This window comes from Narcine bancroftii, chromosome 7, assembly GCF_036971445.1.
Source record: "Narcine bancroftii isolate sNarBan1 chromosome 7, sNarBan1.hap1, whole genome shotgun sequence".
Classification (NCBI taxonomy): Eukaryota; Metazoa; Chordata; class Chondrichthyes; order Torpediniformes; family Narcinidae; genus Narcine; species Narcine bancroftii.
Genome location: NC_091475.1, coordinates 213,628,701 through 213,648,620, shown reverse-complemented (window position 1 = coordinate 213,648,620; position 19,920 = coordinate 213,628,701). Strand labels below are relative to the sequence as shown.

General features: G+C 42.2%; 1 protein-coding gene across 8 annotated transcripts in view; it reads right to left on the bottom strand.

Moving 5' to 3' along the window:
• The window catches only part of stim1b (stromal interaction molecule 1b), a 192,689-nt gene that overhangs the window by 16,669 nt on the left and 156,100 nt on the right, over positions 1-19,920 (bottom strand). For 5 of the 8 annotated variants that reach the window (XM_069892263.1, XM_069892264.1, XM_069892269.1 and 2 more), the window contains 4 exons: positions 18,960-19,060; positions 18,081-18,316; positions 17,312-17,392; positions 530-599 (listed from right to left, as the gene is read on the bottom strand). In XM_069892263.1, coding sequence (XP_069748364.1) covers positions 530-599; positions 17,312-17,392; positions 18,081-18,316; positions 18,960-19,060 — 488 coding nt within the window. Of the gene's footprint in view, positions 1-461; positions 600-17,311; positions 17,393-18,080; positions 18,317-18,959; positions 19,061-19,920 lie in introns of all 8 variants that reach the window. The other 3 variants (XM_069892265.1, XM_069892268.1, XM_069892271.1) reach the window with 2 other exon arrangements.

The window sequence follows — 19,920 nt, the reverse complement described above, 5'->3', positions numbered from 1 at the left end:
CTCAGAACACGTGACAATAAATAATTCCAACCCTAATGCTGAGTTGGTGATGTTTCTTTGTTTTTTTCATTTCCTGACACTGCCCTGCCCAATACTGGGAGCCTCCACCACCTCAAAGACTGTAGCAAGCTAGGCCAGGACCTGAGGAGGAAAGCATAAGGATCCAAACATCCACCCACTGAGGCACAAGCGCACATCCACAGTCAGAAATCTTAAAACTGGAGTGGTAAGTCAAAGCAAGCCAATCACTCAGGCAGGAACAGAAGGAAAAGAGCAGTACCCACGACTCCAAGTTCGCACACGGATCCCAGCGGTGACGTCAGGAAGGGGGAGGTCGGGAATAGTTTCCAGCGAAGGACAGTGGGAGGGTTGATGGAAGCAGTGGGAGTGAGTGCAGGAGGAGGATAAGGTAGGTCCAAACACATCAGAACAGGGACACACATAGGAAAGGCTTTGCATACGGCGGAGAGATGCCCTGTTGCTCCACTGAAGAGATTCACTCTGGCCAGCATTAAAACCTTCTACCAACCTCTGTGTGCCAGAAGCATGCTGGGAGTCAATCTGACGCTGGCGAACAGAAGGATGCATACCGAGGGAAGCTGTAAGGAAAAGAGAAGAAGGTGAGTTAGAACAAGAAAGTGACCTCCCTTCCATCTTCCAAGCTGAACCAGGATATGTAACTCCAGTGCCCTCACCCATGCAGTGGCTGGCCGTGAAAGCAACACCAGTGGTCAGCAGCAGTATGGGAGAAGCAGGAGCTGCCAGCTGATTTGAGTGACTGCCTGAACCTTGGAAACACAAGCAGTGTCACAGTGGGACAGCTTGCAGCCAGCTGGATGACCTGATCTGCCATGCCCGCCCTTGCTCTTGGGGACACCGAGAGCACCGGGGGCCGAGTCTGCATCGAGAACGCCCACCTTTGTCCTCAGTGACGAGGACTACAGGCGGTCTCAGGCTGTGCCTGTTCACCTGCCCTGCACCTTCCACTGCTGTTGGCTGAAACACATCGAGCAAACAATGGCAGGAGTTAGCAGCGGAATCACCAGAAATTTGTTTGTTGTGCAAAAGCTTCCAAAAAACAGACAAGGTGCTGGGCAAGCTGTGGAGGAACAGCTGTTAGGCACAAAAAGGAAGTTTAGGTCAGTGAGAGGGACACTTTTAACCTCGTTTCAGGGACATAGCCTGTGTAAACGGTGGAGGGATAGGGCAGCAGGGAAGGGGAGGGAGAAAGTCAGATAGGTGGGACAAAGAAGCAGGAGTGGGAGGGGTAGACAATAGACAATAGGAGCTGGAGTAGGCCCTTCGGCCCGTCGAGCCAGCACCGCCATTTTACAGATCATGGCTGATCACTACCATCAGTACCCCTTTCCAGCCTTATCCCCATAACCCTTAACTCCTTTGCCCAGAGGGGTATGGGTCAAGGAGGGAGAGGTCAGAGAGGTTTGGGTCAGAGGGACGGGGAGGGGTCAAGGAGGGAGGGGCCAGAAGCAGCGCAAGTGGGAGGAAAAGGAGAGGACAGAGGGAGAGTACGTCGGAAGGTTGTGAGGATGAGTGGAGGACAGGGTGGAGAAAATGCTGCTCCCTGTGATGTGCCACCGAATGGCACACTGAAAGGAGTGGGAATGCCAGAGTGCGACAGCCACTGGCTGAACGCAGCTACCCTCCCTGGTGTGGATTTGGTGATGCTCTGGGAAACCAAACAATCCTGAAAGGGGGTTTAATGTGTCCGTGATGCAGAGGTTAGTCTCTGGTCAGACCACACTCATGGGGCGTTGGGGGTGACTGCGTATTCAATCACAGAGAGGAAGGAACGTCTTCACCACTTACAGGCAGTGACTGAGCTCCACTGCTACACTAGCACTAACTAAACTTTGGATCAACTCACTCAGATGAATACCCTCCCTGCAGGGGCCCAACTGCATCGTCACAGGTTTTTCAGGGCATCCCGATTGTTCACACTCATTAGAATTCAAGAAAAGGAGCAGGACGAGGGTGTCTGCTATCAAACCTGCTCTGCCATTTACTCAGGTTATTGCCGCAGACACAATGACCCACCCGTTCCTCATTCCCCTACTACGTACATATCTACCTGCGTCTGAAATACATTCAATGGTGCAGCCTCCACTGATTCCTTGGGCAGAGAATTCCACGGATGTACAACTTACATATAAAAACAGTTCCTCTCTCCTAAATCTACTCCCCTGAATCTAGAGTCTACGTCCCCAAGTTCTTGTATCATCTTCCAGTGGAAACAATTTTCCTGCCCTTTTTTTAAAAATTGTAAATTTCCACAAGATCCCCTCTTTCTCCTGAATTCCAGCAAGTCCAGGCCAGATGACTCAATGTCTCCTCGTGGGTAATCCTCTCGTCTCCAGAACCAACCTGTTGAGCCTCCTCTGCACCACCTCCAAAGCCAGCCTATTCTTTCTTTAGAACTGCACACAGTTCTCCAGATGTGGCCTCTCCAGTCCCTCGTGTGGTTGCAGAACCTGTCTGTTCCCAAATTCAATGAGGGCCAAAGTCCTATTTACCTTCCTGATGACCTGTAAACCACCCTTTTGTACTCCCAGGTCCCTCCACACAATTTCTTTCACGATATAAAAAATTATAATCTGACCTACTGTTTTTTCTCCCAGAGTGGAGGACCTTGAATTGACTGCAATTTTACACCATCTACCAGACCTTTGCCCACTTACTTAACTTACCTATACACTTTTGCAGACTCTCTGCAAACTAGTTTCCCACCCAATTTAGCGTCATCAACAAAATTAGATACATGACACTCGGTCCCCTCTTCCAGATCATTCATTAATGTACATAGTGAACAGTTGTGGGCCCAGCACCGACCCCAGGGGCATTCCGCTCACCAGTGATCATCAACCAGAGGAATACCCATTTCTCCCAACCCTCCACCTTCTATAGGTTAACACACAGCACAGTAAAAGGACCTTTCAGCCCACGAGCATGTACCACCCAAACACACCCGTGTGACCAATTGACCTATCTACTCCATACGTTTTTTGCAGGGCAGGAGGAAACCAGAGCAGCCAGAGGAGTCCAACACAGTCACAGGGAGAAAATACAAACACTTTACGGTCAGCGCCAAATTTGAACCTAGGTTGCTGGTGTTGTAACAGCACAGCGCTAACTGTGCCATACCAATGGATAAGTCTTTTATGTGGCACCTTATCGAACACTTTCTGGAAATGCAAGTGTACAACATCCACATGTTCCGCTTTAATCACTGCATTTGTTCGATCTTCAAAGAATCCCAGTAAATTTGTCAGAAACCTGCCTTCCTGAATCCATGCTGTATCTGCCATATGGAACAATTTCTATTGAGATGTTTCGCTGATTCTTCCCTAATGATAGCTTCAATCATTTTCCAATCTACAGACATTAAGCTAACTGGCCTATAGTTACTTGCCTTTTGCCTATATCCCTTTCTTTAAACAGTGGAGTGTCATTTGCTGTCTTCCAATTCCACAGGACCTGCCCAGAGTCTGTTAAGTCCAGTTACTGTTACAATGCAAAGCAGCAATGAAATAACAGCTGAATTATGATTGTCATTTATCACCCCCTCTACATCAGTGCCAACCACTTTGCCCAACACCAATCCATTTGCCAACTCTAAGTCAGTATCCTACATCTTGCATATCCAAGTGCCTCTTAAACATAGTTGATGTATCTGACTCCACTCCCTCCTCTGGCAGCAAGTCATGGCCCTGAAACTTTATTTCTGTTTACTTCTCCACAGATGTGGCCTGGTCTTTTAGGTGTTTCTAGCATTTATTCTCATTTAATTCTTCAGGGGCGTTGATTGAAGGATATCTGCACTCAGAGCACTGGGAACGTTGGGTTTTTTTTCTGCAGGGAGTCTCATCAGGAGGTCAATACCTCCAACAATAAATTACCCCCTCAGCGCTACTTTGGAGGTTTTGGGCAAGAGCAGGGGTTGAACCCACTAGCTTTTCATTCAGAATCCTCAGCCAAGCCTTCCATTGTAATCCTAATGGTGACTCTTTGTCTGTCTGACAGGAGGAAAAAGTTTAAATATATTGTGTATGTCACATTTTTAATGTGTTGCAAAACCTCTGTTATCCAGAACTCAAGCAACCAGCAAAAAACCCCAAAACAATGGAAATAAATAATACAACTTTAAAAAATAAATACGAATAAAATAAAAAATTAAATAAAAGCTTTAAATTGTGAAAGGAAGTGTTCTCTGAAGTTTTGCATAAACCTTTGGTGACGATGGGAGCAAATATTTAGCCAGTGGAGGGCCTTGGTTGTGCTTTGCTCGTAGTAGCTGTTTGAATAAAATGGCATCACCCAGGATGAAGAGCCAGCCGATGTCATTCGCCACTGGGGTAACTCACCAAAGTGGCTCCTTACCCCTGCTTAGTAAAAGTCTTCATCCTTATTAGTAAGTATATTAAGTATATAAGTAAGGGTTTATCTCTAAACTTGGGGGGGGTGGGATGTTAATTATGATATTATTGTTCGTCTTTTGGGTGGTTCCGTGGAGGGAGAGGAGCCTGTGGATACAGCAATGATTAAATGTTTCCAAAGAATGTGTCTGAAAATAAATAAGGTTTATACAGTAAATCCCCATAATCCAGCATTCAATCAACCAAAAACTTAACAACTGGCAAAAAGAAAATTAAGGAAATAAATAAATACATTTTAGAAAAAATATTAAAATTTTAAATAAGTCTTTAAAAAGTTTTAAATTGTAGAGTTTTTCAAGGAAGTTGCCAGGAAAGTTGACGAATAAAAGGCTGTGGATGTTGTCTACATGGACTTTAGTAAGGTCTTTGACAAGGTCCCACACGGGAGGATAGTCAGGGAGTGAACTGGATTCGTTAATGGCTGGATGGGAGACGCCGGAGAGCTGTGGTGGATGATTGCTTCTCTGACTAGAGGCCTGTGACTAGTGGTGGTGCCTCAGGGATCAGTACTGGGACCAGTGTAGTTTGTCATCTGGATGAATGATCTGGATGATAATGTGGTAAATGTGTTGTGCACCAGTGAAGAAGGTTTTCAAGGCTTGCAGAGGGATCTGGACCAGATGGAAAAATGGCAGATGGAATTTAATGCAGACAAATGTGAGGCATTGCATTTTGGAAGGACAAATCAAGAAAGGTAAATGGTGGGGCACTGAGGAGTGCGATAGAGCGGAAGGATCTGGGAATACTGATACATAATTCCCTGAAAGTGGCATCACTGGTGGACAGGGTTGTAACGAGAGCTTTTGGCACATTGGCCTTCGTAAATCAAAGTACTGAGTACAGGAGTTGGGATGTTATGGTAAAGTTGTATAAGACATTGATGAGGCCAAATTTGGTGGATTATGTGTGCTGTTTTGGACACCCAACTACAGAAAAGATATCAATAAGATAGAAAGAGTGCAGAGAAGATTTACTAGGATGTTGCCCGGACTTCAGGAACTGAGTAATAGGGAAAGGTTAAACTGGTTAGAACTTTATTCCTTTGAGAGTAGAAGAATGAGGGGAGATTTAATCGAGGTATTTAAAATTATGAGGGGGATGGACAGAGTAAATGTAGATCGGCTTTTTCCACTGAGGGTAAGTGAGATACAAACCAGAGGACGTGGGTTAAGGGTGAAAGGGGAAAAGTTTAGGGAGAACATGAGGGGGAACTTCTTCACACAGAGAATGGTGTGAGTGTGGAACGAGCTTCCAGCTGAAGTGGTGAATGTTGGCTCAATTTTAACATTTAAGAAGAATTTGGACAGGTCCATAGATGGGAGGGGTATGGAGGGATATGGACTGGGTGCAGGTCAGTGGGACTAGGCAAAAAAAATGGTTTGGGACAGACTAGAAGGGCCAAAAAGGCTTCCTTCTGTGCTGTAATGTTCTATGGTTCTAAATGTTTTCCAAAGAAAACTGCTTGGTGAAGATGAGAGCAAATATTCATCCAGCAGAGCACCCCAGTCGTGCCCCGCCTGCAGCAGCTGTTTGAATAAAGTTTCAATAAAGCTATGTTTGAATAAAATGGAGACACCCAATGTTGCTCGCCGCTGGGGCGACTCTTCCAAAGTATCCCAGTATTAAGTGTATTAGTGAGGCTTTATCTGTAAATTTAGGGGAGGGTGAGTTAATTATGATGGCGGCAAAATCAGCATAGCGGGTAGTGTAATGCTGTTAAACCGCCAACTACCTGGGTTCGAATTTAAAGGAAGGTGCTCCGAGGGCCTGACCGGTACACTTGCATGGAGGTGAGTCAGGTTGTGCCCAGAGCCTGACCGGGACATCGAGATGAAAAGCTGATCAATGCCACTCGTCGCTGGGGTGACTCTCCCAAAGCATCTCCCTATCCTTGCCGAGTAAGAGTCTATATCTTTATTAATATTAGGTCTATTAGTAAGGCTTTATCTGTAAACTTGCGGTGGGGGTTGAGGGGGGCACAGTTAGCATAGTGGTCAGTGGAAAGCTGTAACACCACCAGCTATCAGGGTTTGATTTTAAAATTTGTAACTTATGAAATGATTTGATTAAAGCGAACTTTATACAATTAAAGCAACAATACTGATTTTTGTTTCAATTTACCTTACATCTTGCATTGACTTTGGTCTTTCAAATGGTATATTCTTAATGCAGGTGTACATGAGGCATTATTAACAGTGAGTCTCAGTCAGCTGGAAAATTCGCATTTCCAGCATCCGTGATCCCCGTAGGTGCTGGTTCCCAGGAATTTTACTGTACATTCATGCCGGTTTGTTCAGTGTAAGTACAGTATCCTCTTTTATTCTTTTTGTTTATTTTATTTTTTTTATTGCACATTATTTATTATTGAATATTTATTTTCTGTATAACACAGTCAGTTTGTTTACGTTTCTTTCTTTGTTTACACTTCTCTCTTTTGTATATGTATCTTGAGTACAGTGTTTTGCACTACTGATAGAAGTAGAAATTCTGTCTGGCCCACTGGAAAAAGAATGTAATGTATCTGAACTTTGAACATTGAAGATGGCATAGATATAGCTCCATACAGATGGAATACGGTTGGCCAGATACAGGGCATCCCCAATGCCCACTTTCTTGTGCTGGGTGTGTGTAATGGGACACTGCAGAGAGAGCTTTTATCTGCATCTAACCTCTGCTCTTCCTCTGGGGAAGTTGTATAGAACATTGCACAATCACTAATTTTCTTAAACTAAGAACTTCTGTGAAATTTTAAAAAAGTAGAAGCTTGGGCTTGGATTGTTTGGAGAGAAAGCGTGTTTTGTGATGTTTTCTTTTTAAAAATTTTTTATTTTTCACACTATAAACCATATTGACCAAGATACATACAGACATTTTTCTTCTTGAATATATACAGTGTCGTTTTCTCCCCCTTTTCCCCCCTCCCTTCCCTTCCTCCTTCACCCCCTTTCCCATTTATTTGAAGTTCAATCTATAAGATACATTAAACCCGTTAAACAATGTTGTCACTTAATAAAAATAAACAAGAAATTTTACTGAGTCAGTTCTTTTCATTCTCTTCTCCTTCTGTCATTTTAGGAGGTGGAAGTCCATGGTAGGATTTCTCTATTGCACACATGTCAAACTCTGGCCCGCGATATAATTATATTTGGCCCGCAAGATCATTTCAAAAATGTATTAGAGGTGGCCTGCCCTGCAGCGAGAGCTGATGCTGTTTTTTGGTAATGTCACCCCCACCATCCTCCCCCTTCATTGCACATCCTTCCCCATTGTAACACGAGAAATTGTAACACGAGAAGTCTGTCGATGTTATCAGCCGGCAAGCCAGTTGGAAGGCTCCCCGCACAACCAGTCATTTCTCCCACCTGTCAAGCAGTGCGGCGCACGGCCCCCGGGCAGCGCGAGCCCCGCGCGACTGGCACCGGACGGCCCTTCCACAGCGCGAGCGCACTTCTCCCGGTCGTCACGGCCTTCAGCGCTTGCACCCGCGCGGACCCCAGGGACGGCCCTGCACGTGAAGAGAGAGATGGTGGCTGTCCGCAAAGGCTGATCGGCAGCGCGCTGGGCCTGAGTGGGTGGGTAAGCAGGGGTGGGCAGAGGATGTAGGTGAGGAGTAATGGGCAGGGGAAGTTATGGTGGTGCGAGGGGCAGTTAGAGGGAGGGATGAGTAGAAGGAGGGGTGGATGGGGAAGAGGTAAAAGGGGAGGGGCAGGGCGAGTAGGGGAGGGGTGATTAGAGGGTGAGAGACGGGTAGAGGGAGGAACAGGTTGAGGGGAGAGGCAGAAGAGGGGTGTGTATAGGATGGGGTGGGTAGAGGCAGAGCGAGTGGAGTGAGGGGTGAGTAGAGGTTGGGTAAAGGACTGGTCAGGTAGAGGGATGGTGGGTCGAGGGTGAATAGAGGCCTAGAGCCTGAGGAGTGAGCAGGAAATGCTGAGTCCTGATGCAGGCCAAAATGGACACAGCCTGTGAATGCCGACTACATCTCCACAGGGACCAAATATGTTTCCCTCAGGTCAAGCAAAGGGTGAACTTGAGCTACCTACTCCTGACCTGTAACATTATCCTCCTAAAATTATATCCTAAAGTTTAACATTACATATGTTGAAAGAAGAGAAAACATGCAGATGTTGTTGAAAATTTTCAATAAATAGTTCGGCCCTCGACTTAGTCCAAGTTTTTAATTTTGGCCCTCCATCAATTTGAGTTTGACACCCCTGCTCTATTGTGTTTCATGTATGGCTCCCATATTTGTTCGAATATTGTAATGTTATTTCTTAAATTATATGTTATTTTTTCTAATGGAATACATTTATTCATTTCTATGTACCATTATTGTATTCTCAAGTTGTCTTCTAATTTCCAGGTTGACATAATACATTTTTTTGCTACAGCTAGGGCTATCATAACAAATCTTTTTTGTGCTCCATCCAAATCGAGTCCAAATTCTTTGTTTCTTATATTACTTAGGAGGAAGATCTCGGGGTTTTTTGGTATATTGCTTTTTGTGAATTTATTTAACATCTGGTTTAGATCTTCCCAAAATTTTTCCACTTTCTCACATGTCCAAATTGCATGAATTGTTGTTCCCGTTTCCTTTTTACAGCGAAAACATCTGTCTGATACTGTTGGGTCCCATTTATTTAACTTTTGAGGTGTGATGTATAGCCTGTGTATCCAGTTATATTGTATCATGCGTAACCTCGTGTTTATTGTATTTCTCGTCGTTCCGGAGCATAGCTTTTCCCATGTTTCATTCTTTATCTGTATGTTTAGATCTTGTTCCCATTTTTGTTTAGGTTTACCGTTTGTTTCTTCGTTCTCCTTTTCTTGCAGTTTAATGTACATGTTTGTTACAAATTTTTTGATTATCATTGTGTCTGTAATCACATATTCAAAATTGCTTCCTTCTGGTAACCTCAGACTGTTTCCCAATTTGTCCTTCAAGTAGGTTTTCAGTTAGTGGTATGCAAATATTGTATCATGAGTTATATTATATTTATCCTTCATTTGTTCAAAGGATAATAATTTATTTGCCGAAAAACCATTTTCTATTCTTTTGATCCCTTTTCTCTCCCATTCTCTGAAGGAAAGGTTATCTATTGTGAAAGGGATTAGTTGATTTTGCGTCAATATTAGTTTTGGTAGTTGGTAATTTGTTTTATTCCTTTCTATGTGAATCTTCTTCCAAATGTTGAGCAGATGATGCAATACCGGTGAATTCTTACATTGCACCAATTTTTCATCCCATTTATATAGTATATGTTCAGGTATCTTCTCCCCTATTTTATCTAGTTCTAATCTGGTCCAATCTGGTTTTTCCCTTGATTGATAAAAATCTGATAGGTATCTTAATTGTGCAGCTCTATAATAATTCATAAAGTTTGGTAGTTGTAAGCCTCCTTGTTTGTACCATTCTGTTAATTTATCTAGTGCTATCCTTGGTTTCCCCCCTTTCCATAAGAATTTCCTTATTATTTTCTTTAGCTCCTTGAAGAATTTCTGTTAGGTGAATTGGTAATGACTGAAATAGGTATTGTATCCTTGGGAAAATGTTCATTTTAATACAGTTTATCCTTCCTATTAGTGTTAGTGGTAAGTCTTTCCAATGCTCTAAGTCGTCTTGTAATTTTTTCATTAATGGATGGTAATTGAGTTTATATAGATGGCCGAGATTTTTATTTAGTTGTATACCTAGGTATCGCATTGCTTGTGTTTGCCATCTAAATGGTGATTCTTTCTTAAACTTTGTGAAATTCGCATCATTCATTGGCATTGCTTCACTTTTATTTGCGTTGATCTTGTACCCTGATACTTCTCCATATTCGTTCAATTTCATATGTAATTCTTCTATTGATATTTCTGTTCTGTTAAGTATATTATAACATCATCTGCAAATAGACTGATTTTATATTCCTTCTCTTTTATTTTTATCCCTCTTATTTTATTTTCTGTTCTTATTTTCTGTTCTTATCAGTTTGTTACTTCTATAGCTAACGTGAACAGTGAGGGAGACAGTGGACATCCCTGCCTTGTTGATCTGCTTAAGTTAAATTGTCTTTATTATATATCCATTTACTGTCACTTTTGCCAATGGCCCCTTATATAATGCTTTAATCCAATTAATATATTGCTCTGGTAGGCTGAATTTTTGTAGTACTTTGAATAAATAATTCCATTCTACTCTGTCAAAGGCCTTCTCTGCGTCTAAAGCAACCGCTACTGTTGGAGTTTTATTTCCTGCTACTGCATGAATTAAGTTAATAAATTTACAGATATTGTCCGTTGTTCGTCTTTTTTTAATAAATCCAGTTTGGTCTAGATTTACTATTTTTGGTACATAGTCGGCCAATCTGTTTGCTAATAGTTTAGCTATTATCATAATCTGTGTTAAGTAGAGATATTGGTCTATATGATGCTGGTGCGAGTGGATCTTTCCCCGTCTTTGGTATTACTGTAATTATTGCTGTTTTGCATGAATCTGGTATGCTTTGTGTTTTATCAATCTGGTTGATTACTTCCAGAAGGGGAGGAATTAATAAGTCTTTAAATGTTTTATAGAATTCTATTGGGAATCCATCCTCTCCTGGTGTTTTATTGTTCGGTAGTTTTTTTAATATCTCCTGTAATTCTTCTATTTCAAATGGTTTTATTAATTTATTTTGCTCCTCTGTTTGTAATTTCGGTAGTTCAATTTTAGTTAAAAATTCATCTATTTTGTCTTCTTTCCCTTCGTTTTTAGTTTGATATAGTTGCTTGTAGAATTCCCTGAAGTTTTTCATTGATCTCCGTTGGATTATATGTAATTTGTTTGTCCTTTTTCCTTAATGCCAATACCATTCTTTTAGTTTGTTCTGCCTTAAGCTGCCACGCTAGAATTTTGTGCGTTTTTTCTCCTAGTTCATAATATTTCTGTTTTGTCTTCATTATGTTCTTCTCCACCTTATATGTTTGTAGAGTTTCATATTTTATTTTTTTATCTGCCAATTCTCTTCTTTTAGTTGTATCTTCCTTCATTACTAATTCTTTTTCTATATTTACTATTTCCCTTTCCAACTGCTCTGTTTCCTGATTATAGTCCTTCTTCATTTTGGTTACATAGCTTATTATTTGCCCTCTAATGAACGCTTTCATTGCATCCCATAGTATAAACTTATCTTCCACTGATTCCCTATTTATTTCAAAATACATTTTAATGTGTCTTTCAATGAATTCTCTAAAATCCTGTCTTTTAAGTAGCATGGAGTTTAATCTCCATCTATACATTCTTGGTGGGATGTCCTCTAGCTCTATAGCCAATAACAGGGGTGAGTGGTCCGATAATAGTCTAGCTTTATATTCCGTTTTCCTAACTCTCCCTTGAATGTGGGCTGATAACAGGAATAGGTCTATCCTTGAGTATGTTTTGTGTCTACCCGAATAATATGAATATTCCTTTTCCTTTGGGTGTTGTTTCCTCCATATATTCAAAAGTTGCATTTCTTGCATCGATTTAACAATAAATTTGGTTACTTTGTTCTTTCTGTTAGTTTTTTTTTCAGTTTTATCCATGTTTGAGTCCAAATTAAGGTTAAAATCCCCTCCTATTAATATGTTCCCTTGCGTATCTGCTATCTTCAAAAAGATATCTTGCATAAATTTTTGATCTTCTTCTTTAGGTGAATATACATTGAGTAAATTCCAAAATTCTGAATATATCTGACATTTTACCATTACATATCTCCCTGCTGGATCTATTATTTCCTCTTCTACTTTAAATGGCACATTTTTACTAATTAATATAGCTACTCCTCTTGCTTTTGAATTATACGACGCTGCTGTTACATGTCCTACCCAATCTCTCTTTAATTTCTTGTGTTCCACTTCAGTTAGATGTGTTTCTTGTACGAATGCTATATCAATTTTTTATTTTTTCAGTAAATTTAACAGTTTCTTCCTTTTGATTTGGTTATGTATTCCATTAATATTTAAAGTCATATAGTTCAACATAGCCATTTCATACTTTGTTTATCTTTCCTTTCCGTTTCTTCATCACCACCTTCCCTTCTTCTCCATGTCTGCTTTCTTTTTTTGAACACATTATAAGACAACATTTCTAAAACATAAAATATTTCCACTATTCTCATATCTAAAATTCCTTTAACCCCAATAGTCCCTCCCCTTTCTGAGTTGCCCTTTGACCCTTGTCGGGCAACCACATCTCCCCTCTCCATTTGGATTTGCGAATACACTCGCAAGCGTCAACTGATCTCGCAGTGACTGTTATTCTTCCCCACCCAGCCCCCCCCAGAAAAGATTTTAATCTTCATATATAACAAAGGTCACTCTCTTAATTCCCTCCTTACTTCCTTTCTTCCCTTTCTTTCCCTTCTTAGTTCTTACTTATACTCTATTTTTTAAACATATATATATATAGTTTGTTGTCATTTTTATTCTTGTTACATCTCTTCATCTCTCTGTCTGTTTTGTAGTTGTTCTGCAAATTTTCGTGCTTTTTCCGGATCCAAGAATAGTTTGTTTTGTTGCCCTGGAATAACTATTTTAAGTACCGCTGGTTATTTTAACATAAATTTATAACCTTTTTTCCATAGGGTCGTTTTTGCTGCATTGAACTCCTTCCTCTTCTTCAGGAGTTCAAAACTTATATCTGGATAGAAAAAATTTTTTTGACCTTTGTATTCCATTGGTTTTTTGTCTTCTCTTATTTTCCTCATTGTTTTCTCCAATATATTTTCTCTTGTTGTATATCTTAGGAATTTTACTGGAATGGATCTTGGTTTTTGTTGTGGTTGTGGTTTAGGGGCTAATGTTCTATGTGCCCTTTCTATTTCCATTTCTTCCTGTAATTTTGGTCTTCCTAGGACCCTTGGGATCCATTCTTTTATAAATTCTTTCATATTTTTGCCTTCTTCATCTTCCTTAAGGCCCACTATCTTTATATTGTTTCTTCTATTATAATTTTCCATTATATCTATCTTCTGAGCTAACAGCTCTTGTGTCTCTTTAACTTTTTTATTAGATTCTTCTAATTTCTTTTTTAAGTCCTCTATTTCCATTTCTATGATTATTTCTCGTTCTTCCACCTTGTCCACTCTTTTTCCTATATCTGACATGATCATCTCTAATCTATTCATTTTTTCTTCTGTACTTTTTATTCTTCTTTTTATTTCACTGAATTCTCGTGACTGCCATTCTTTTACTGATTCCATATATTTAAAAAAAAATATCCATTGTCTTGCCCTTCCCTTCATCTTCCATTTCTCTGTGTTCTTCCTCTTTTTCTTCTGAGTCCACTCCAGGATCTGTGTCCTTTACCTCTGTCTCTTCTGGTTTTCTTGTTGGGTTGTTTGTTTTATTTTGTTGGGTATTTTTGGTCTTCTTATTTTTATTAGAAGTGTCTTGGTGTTGGTCTTCTTCCTCTGGGTTGGTCATCTATTGTTTCTTTGATTTCTTATTTTTATTCTCTTCCTTCTTGTTCCCATTATTTTCTATGTTTTCCTCTTGCTGTCTTGCTGTCATGTTATACTTGTCTGTTTCGGCTGTGGAGATTTACTCCTCAGCTGGTCCCCCCTTCCCGTCGGTGTTGTTTTTGTCTTGTGCGCGGTTGCGCACTTTTGTTTGGCTCCGTGAGCCATCTTTGTAGTCCCAAGTTCGGGGTTTCCACTGACCTTAGGGAGCGGGCTTCTCTCTCCACGGCGGGTTTCCTCGTACCGGTAAGGCCTTCACCTTTCTCTTCCGACGTCTTTCCTTCTTCTTTTCTTCCCGTTGTTTTTGGTTTATCTTTCTTTGCTGCCATTTTCTCCACACTTTCACTTTCAATTTGTTATGGTTTCTGTGTTAGTGACTTTGTTTTTTCTCTACTTTTTTTTTAACTTTTCTGGAGAGGGCTGGTATTTTCTTACCGGCCACTACGCCATCACGTGACTTCCTCTAACATCTTTTATTCTTAATGCAGGTGTGTTAATTAGATATTGCAAGAGTTATGGAATAAGTTGATACAATTATGATAAAATATATCTTAAAAGGTATAGACTGTGGGGGTTTAGTTTAGGTCAAACTTCACAAACAAACATTCTATTTGGAATGCCAAAACCTGTGCAGGTGGAGCTTTCAAGTCAACAATGACTTTATAGAGTGCCTGTGAAGGCTTCACAAGTAGATATTAATTGGACTGATGTTGTAGAATTGAAATGGATTATTGCCTTTAAAGGAATAGCAGGTTTGAACAGATGTCCAGGCTCAGAAACTGATTAATCTTTTATTGCTAAACTGGTGCCAGCGATCCAAATTTCAGGTTGAAGTCTGCTGTTCTAAGAGGGGGTTATGTGGTTTTGCAAAAAAAATTCTTTGGGAAGAGAGACCATCAGTTTTACTGCAGCAGTTGGTGTTGAAGACTGCAAGTTTTGCAGACCTGCTGCAAGACCGCATTTAAAGATGGGTTTTGAGTTGTGAGTTCAGCCTATTCTAAATCCTTGTAGTCAATTACAAGACATTTTGGCTGGTTAATGTGTTTCTCCTGAATTAGGGGAAAAAGAAGAACCTGGAAGAAGAGGTTATCTTCTGGGAAAACCCACATTTCTTCAGCAAGACACTGAAGTGGCTGATTGAAGGAGATCAGTTTGTGTGTGTCCAATGAAAAATGAATCTCTCTCTCTCTCTGAAACCAACAAAGGACCCCCCCCCCCCACCCCCACTTTAGTGGTAACAATTAAAGCTAAAGCACCAGAGCCTGGTGAAGATCATAAATGTTAAATTCTGTGCAGAGTGTGGAAAATTGCCTGATACTTGGAGAAATAAAAAGTGAATGAGTGGACCATGAAACAAAGAACTTTCCTGAACACATACACGTGCGCTTAGAATTAGAAGGGGGTTAAGTTAATAGTAACAAGTTAAATATTGATCTTGCTATTATGTAGGAAGAAAATTAAAACCATTTTTGTTTAAGTGACCATGATCTTGGTGAATTTCTATTGCGGCTTGTTTTTGGAGTCTCGGGCCTCGTAACACACCCAAAAACTCACTTATCCAGCATCTACCAATCCAGGGGTTTTAAGGTATTATTACGTACCGGGTGTGTAGGTTAATTGGGTGTAATTGGGTGACAGAGCCTGTTTACCATGCTGTGTGTCTAAATTTAAATAAAAAATATATAACTGACTATGTGGAACAGAGCTGCAAGAATGCAGTGTTGATTTGGTTTTCTGTGATTAAGCTTCTAAAGGCTTTGACTAAATACTTTCATCTCACTGGGAGCTGTGCTCATTGATGAGTGCACAGAATGTATTTTGAATAAACACTTGTCACTTTGGGACAAGGTAATCTTGAATTGTTAAATGGAGAAGCATAATTTCCTCTAGTGTCCTGTCATACACTCTTAAGGCAGGGACAGCTACACTAGCCGATTACAGACCATCAGGGCACAGATTAGACTGTCCCGTCACCTTCTCCCAGGACACGGAGTGAAGCTCCCACTCCACTCTCCCGTAACACACTCCCAGGATTAGACAGTGAAGCTATCACCATATACCAACCAAGGGTCCCACCACTGTGTTTCTGTCACAGCCACATGCAAGGACTCTCCATTGTAACAATCAGACATTTTCTGCAGGTCCTGGAACCAAAAAGTCCACGCCCCTCTAAGTGACACAGTTACACCCTCACATCAATCCTACTGACCATCTACAAATAAGGTCAAATTGGTAAGACCAGTAAATAGTGCAAAGGTAGAACATTCAGATACAACCTCAGGGCACTGAGAGCTACTGCAGATGGAAGTTAAATGCCAGCCCCCATGTTGGTGTGGGGCTGCAGCGACATATCGGCACAGGTTGGATAGGAATACCAGACTTCCCTCCCCCCAGAGTCAGTTTTCTCCACAACCTGATCAACAAATTCACACAGTCAGAACATGAGATAATCCACAGGAACAGCCCAGCAGGTGGAGAAGCAGCAGTGGAAGGGGAGGAAGTGAGTGGAGACAGACAACAGCTGGTAGCAAGAGAGGATGGGCCGGGGGTTTCCTCCTCCTTGCCTCCCCAGCTGTCCACCTCAGACAACTGACTCTGCCTCTCCACATGTCCATCCCAGTCAACTGACCCCACCTCCCCACCTGCCCGTCCTAGTCAACTGACCCCACCTCCCCTCCTGAGGGGTGGAGTTGGGAGATAGAGGTAGGTGGAAGCAGTCAAAGAAACAGGGTGATCAGAGGCAGAGGGATGGGTGGAGGTGAAGAGAACAGCTGGAGGCTGATGGAGGAATCTAATGGAAGATGACAATGGGGTTCATGAGGGGATAGATAAGGGGCAAGTGGAACCAGATGGGGGAGAGGGGATCCAGTGGATGAAATGTGTGGGAGGTAGATGGATGGAACTCAGAGGGAGACAAAACATGGGTGATGGGAACTGAAAAGCAGGAATGAGACCAGAATGGATGTGAGATCGAGAAGGAAACACAGCAGACAGGGTCACCAGTTTTGATTCCTGATTCTCTTGTCTCCATTGAATCACACATCACAGGAAGGGGCCATTCAGCTCCATGCTGACCATTCACCCTCCCATTTGCCTGCATAGTCGCTCTATCGTGCCCAACTCCTCATTTCCTGATCCTTTTAGAACTGAATGCTAACCCTCCAAGTGCCTGGGCAGAATTCAGAACTGGATGCCACAAGATGCCCAGTCTACTGGTTCCAGCAGGGGCTTACCTGGTGTGTCTACCCAGAACTCCCAAGCATCTGACCTATTTGTCTGAGAGAACCCTGTGCCTATTACACAGCTCAGAGTCACTACAAACAGAGAGTCAAGAAGCATAGCATGCTCTAGTTTGGTGAGCATAGGAGGTGATTAAGAAACAAAAAAGATATTTCAAACCAGTGGAACTCCATGTTGACAGATTGTCTAGGGGTGTCCTGGAGCGATCAGTGACTCTGTGATCCATTAACCATGTCATATCTGGTCCCAGATCATCCGTGGAAAAAAAAGGAAGATATTCACACACAACAGTCAACAGTTGCCCTTAAGTCAGTATCCACCTTTGACGAGCCACACTCACGTCAGAGCAGTGAGCAGGCCTGCAATTCAGGCCAAAGAATCAGGAGTGAGGTCATCATTCAAACACTTGGGCACCACCTCGATGTGCCGCATACCTGGCAAGGAAGTTTACAGCAGCTGGTGATAGGAATTCTACACACTGGGACCACAAACACAGGTACTGGTGACTGAGTTAGTGTCAGAATCACAAATTATAGTCATGAACATGCACAAAATTTGTTTTGTGGCAACATTCCAGGTGTGAATATTGCTCAAAATTACAGCTATAAAAGTGTATAAATGCAAGAAGAGAAAGTGAGGTCGTCTTCTGTGCTTTACTGTCTATTCAGAAATCTGATGGCAGAGGGGAAGAAGCTGTTTTGTACTGCTGGGTGTTCAACTTCAAGTCCTGTATCTCCTTCCTGACAGTAGAAGTGAGAAGAGGGCCTGGTCTGGGTGGTGGGGGACCTTGAGGATAGAGGCTGCTTTCACAAGGCAGCAGCCTTTCTAATGTGGGCAGGGCGAGGTTGATGGAGCTGGAGGTGGTGGGATGAGGCCGAGAGATTACTCCTGAAGATTCCTGTGGTAATTAACAAGAATTGTTACTTACATTGGAGGGTGACTGGAGTGACCAGCTCCTCTTCCATATCATCCAAATCATCAGTCAGAATGAAATGTGTGGGGGTTGATCTGCTTTGTCCAAGCCAGCTTGGATCCATGTTCAGCACTGAGTGCAGGGCACTGATCCCAGGATTATTCACGATTTGAAAATTGCACAGCATTTCGATCTGTTGCCAGCGATGGAGCCTCTCTCGAAGCGCGGCTGTGACCTCACTCAGGGATTGCCTATGGTGGAAGGAAGGCAGAGATCACAGCAGGTGCCACACACAGACCAAGGACAATCGACTCGGCCCAGAACATTCCAGCAGTATCAGTGTAACCCAACCAGGGAACAACAACATCTGAGATTCACCAAGCTATCCATTGTCCCTATCGACCCCAGGCCCAGAAACTCTAGGGTTAGGGCTCCCAACACACCTCCTTCCATCAAATTCCGAGGTAGTAATAAGACACTGGAGAAGCTCATGAAACAGAAAACTGATAAATCCTAAGGAAATGACAAACTTACTGGAGTTCCTTGCCTGTATCGAACTAACCAATCCCAGACCTCTCGCTTGCATCGAACTGTCCAATTCCAGGCTTCTCCTTTGCATCGAATTATTCAAACGCAGGCCTCTCCCTTACATTGAACTACCCAATCACAGACTTCTCCCATGTATCTATGAAACACTGGGGGAGAGTCAGGTTCTGGCCATTGTGGAAATGAAGCATATTCAGCTCATCTGCAGTTCCTGTGCTGCTGGCTGTGGTCAGATGACAGAAGCCTCTTTTAGTCAAGGCCCGTCTCTGAATCCAATATCTCGCATCAGGCCGTCTAGCTGAATACAATAACCCCTCAGATTGTCTACAACGCACACTGAGTACTTACTTTGCAGCGAGGATCTTGTGATCAACGTCATCCAGTGAGGAGCTGTGCGCCACGTGGAAAGTACCAAACAATGTGTTTCTCTTCTTCTTTATTTTTTCTGCCTGTTGAAGGGAGGAGATCAGAGAAAGGGTGGTGATTGGGGGAGGGCAGTGGGGGTAAGAGAGGAAGCAAACTCTCAGATATATAGCATTGAATATTCAGCTTACTCAAATGACACGTTGGTTTGAGGAGCGTGTATCCACCACAAATGAGCTGGTTAATAACTCCAGATCTCTGGTTCAGAGACAAAATTAAAAGCCTGATTATCTGAAACCATTGAATTCCATGAACTGGAGACATGCAGGAGACTGCAGACACTGGAATCTGGAGCAACAAACACTCTGATGGAGGAGCTCAACAGGCCACGCAGCATCAGTGGGACAAAATCAATGGTCAGTGTATTAAATCAGACAAATGAAGACTGTCTTGATGAAAGGTTTCTGCCAAAAACGGCAGCTTTTCTTTTTCTCCATGAATGCTGCTCAAATATAAAAGCAGGGCATCATAAGGCACTGGTGTGACCTCACGGAGTGGTCCGAGCGGTTTTGGGCTCTTAATTTAAGACATTTGAGATGGTTCAGAGGAGGTTCACTAGGATGTTTCTGGGAATGAAAGGGTTATCATACGAGGAGGGTTTGACAACTCTTCGATTCTACTCATTGGAATTTATAAGAATGGGAGAGGAATCTCATTGAAACATTTTGAATGTAGAAAGGCCTGGAAAGAGTTGATGTGGAAAGGTTGTTTCCCATGGTGGGAGAGTTTGGGACAAGACGGTACAACTCCAGGAGTGAAGGCATTCACTACGAACAGAGATGCAGAGGAATTTCTTCAGTCAAAGGGTGGTAAATCTGTGGAATATGTTGCCACAGGTGTTTGTGGAGGCTGGGTTATTGGGCGTATTTAAGGCAGAGATCAATTG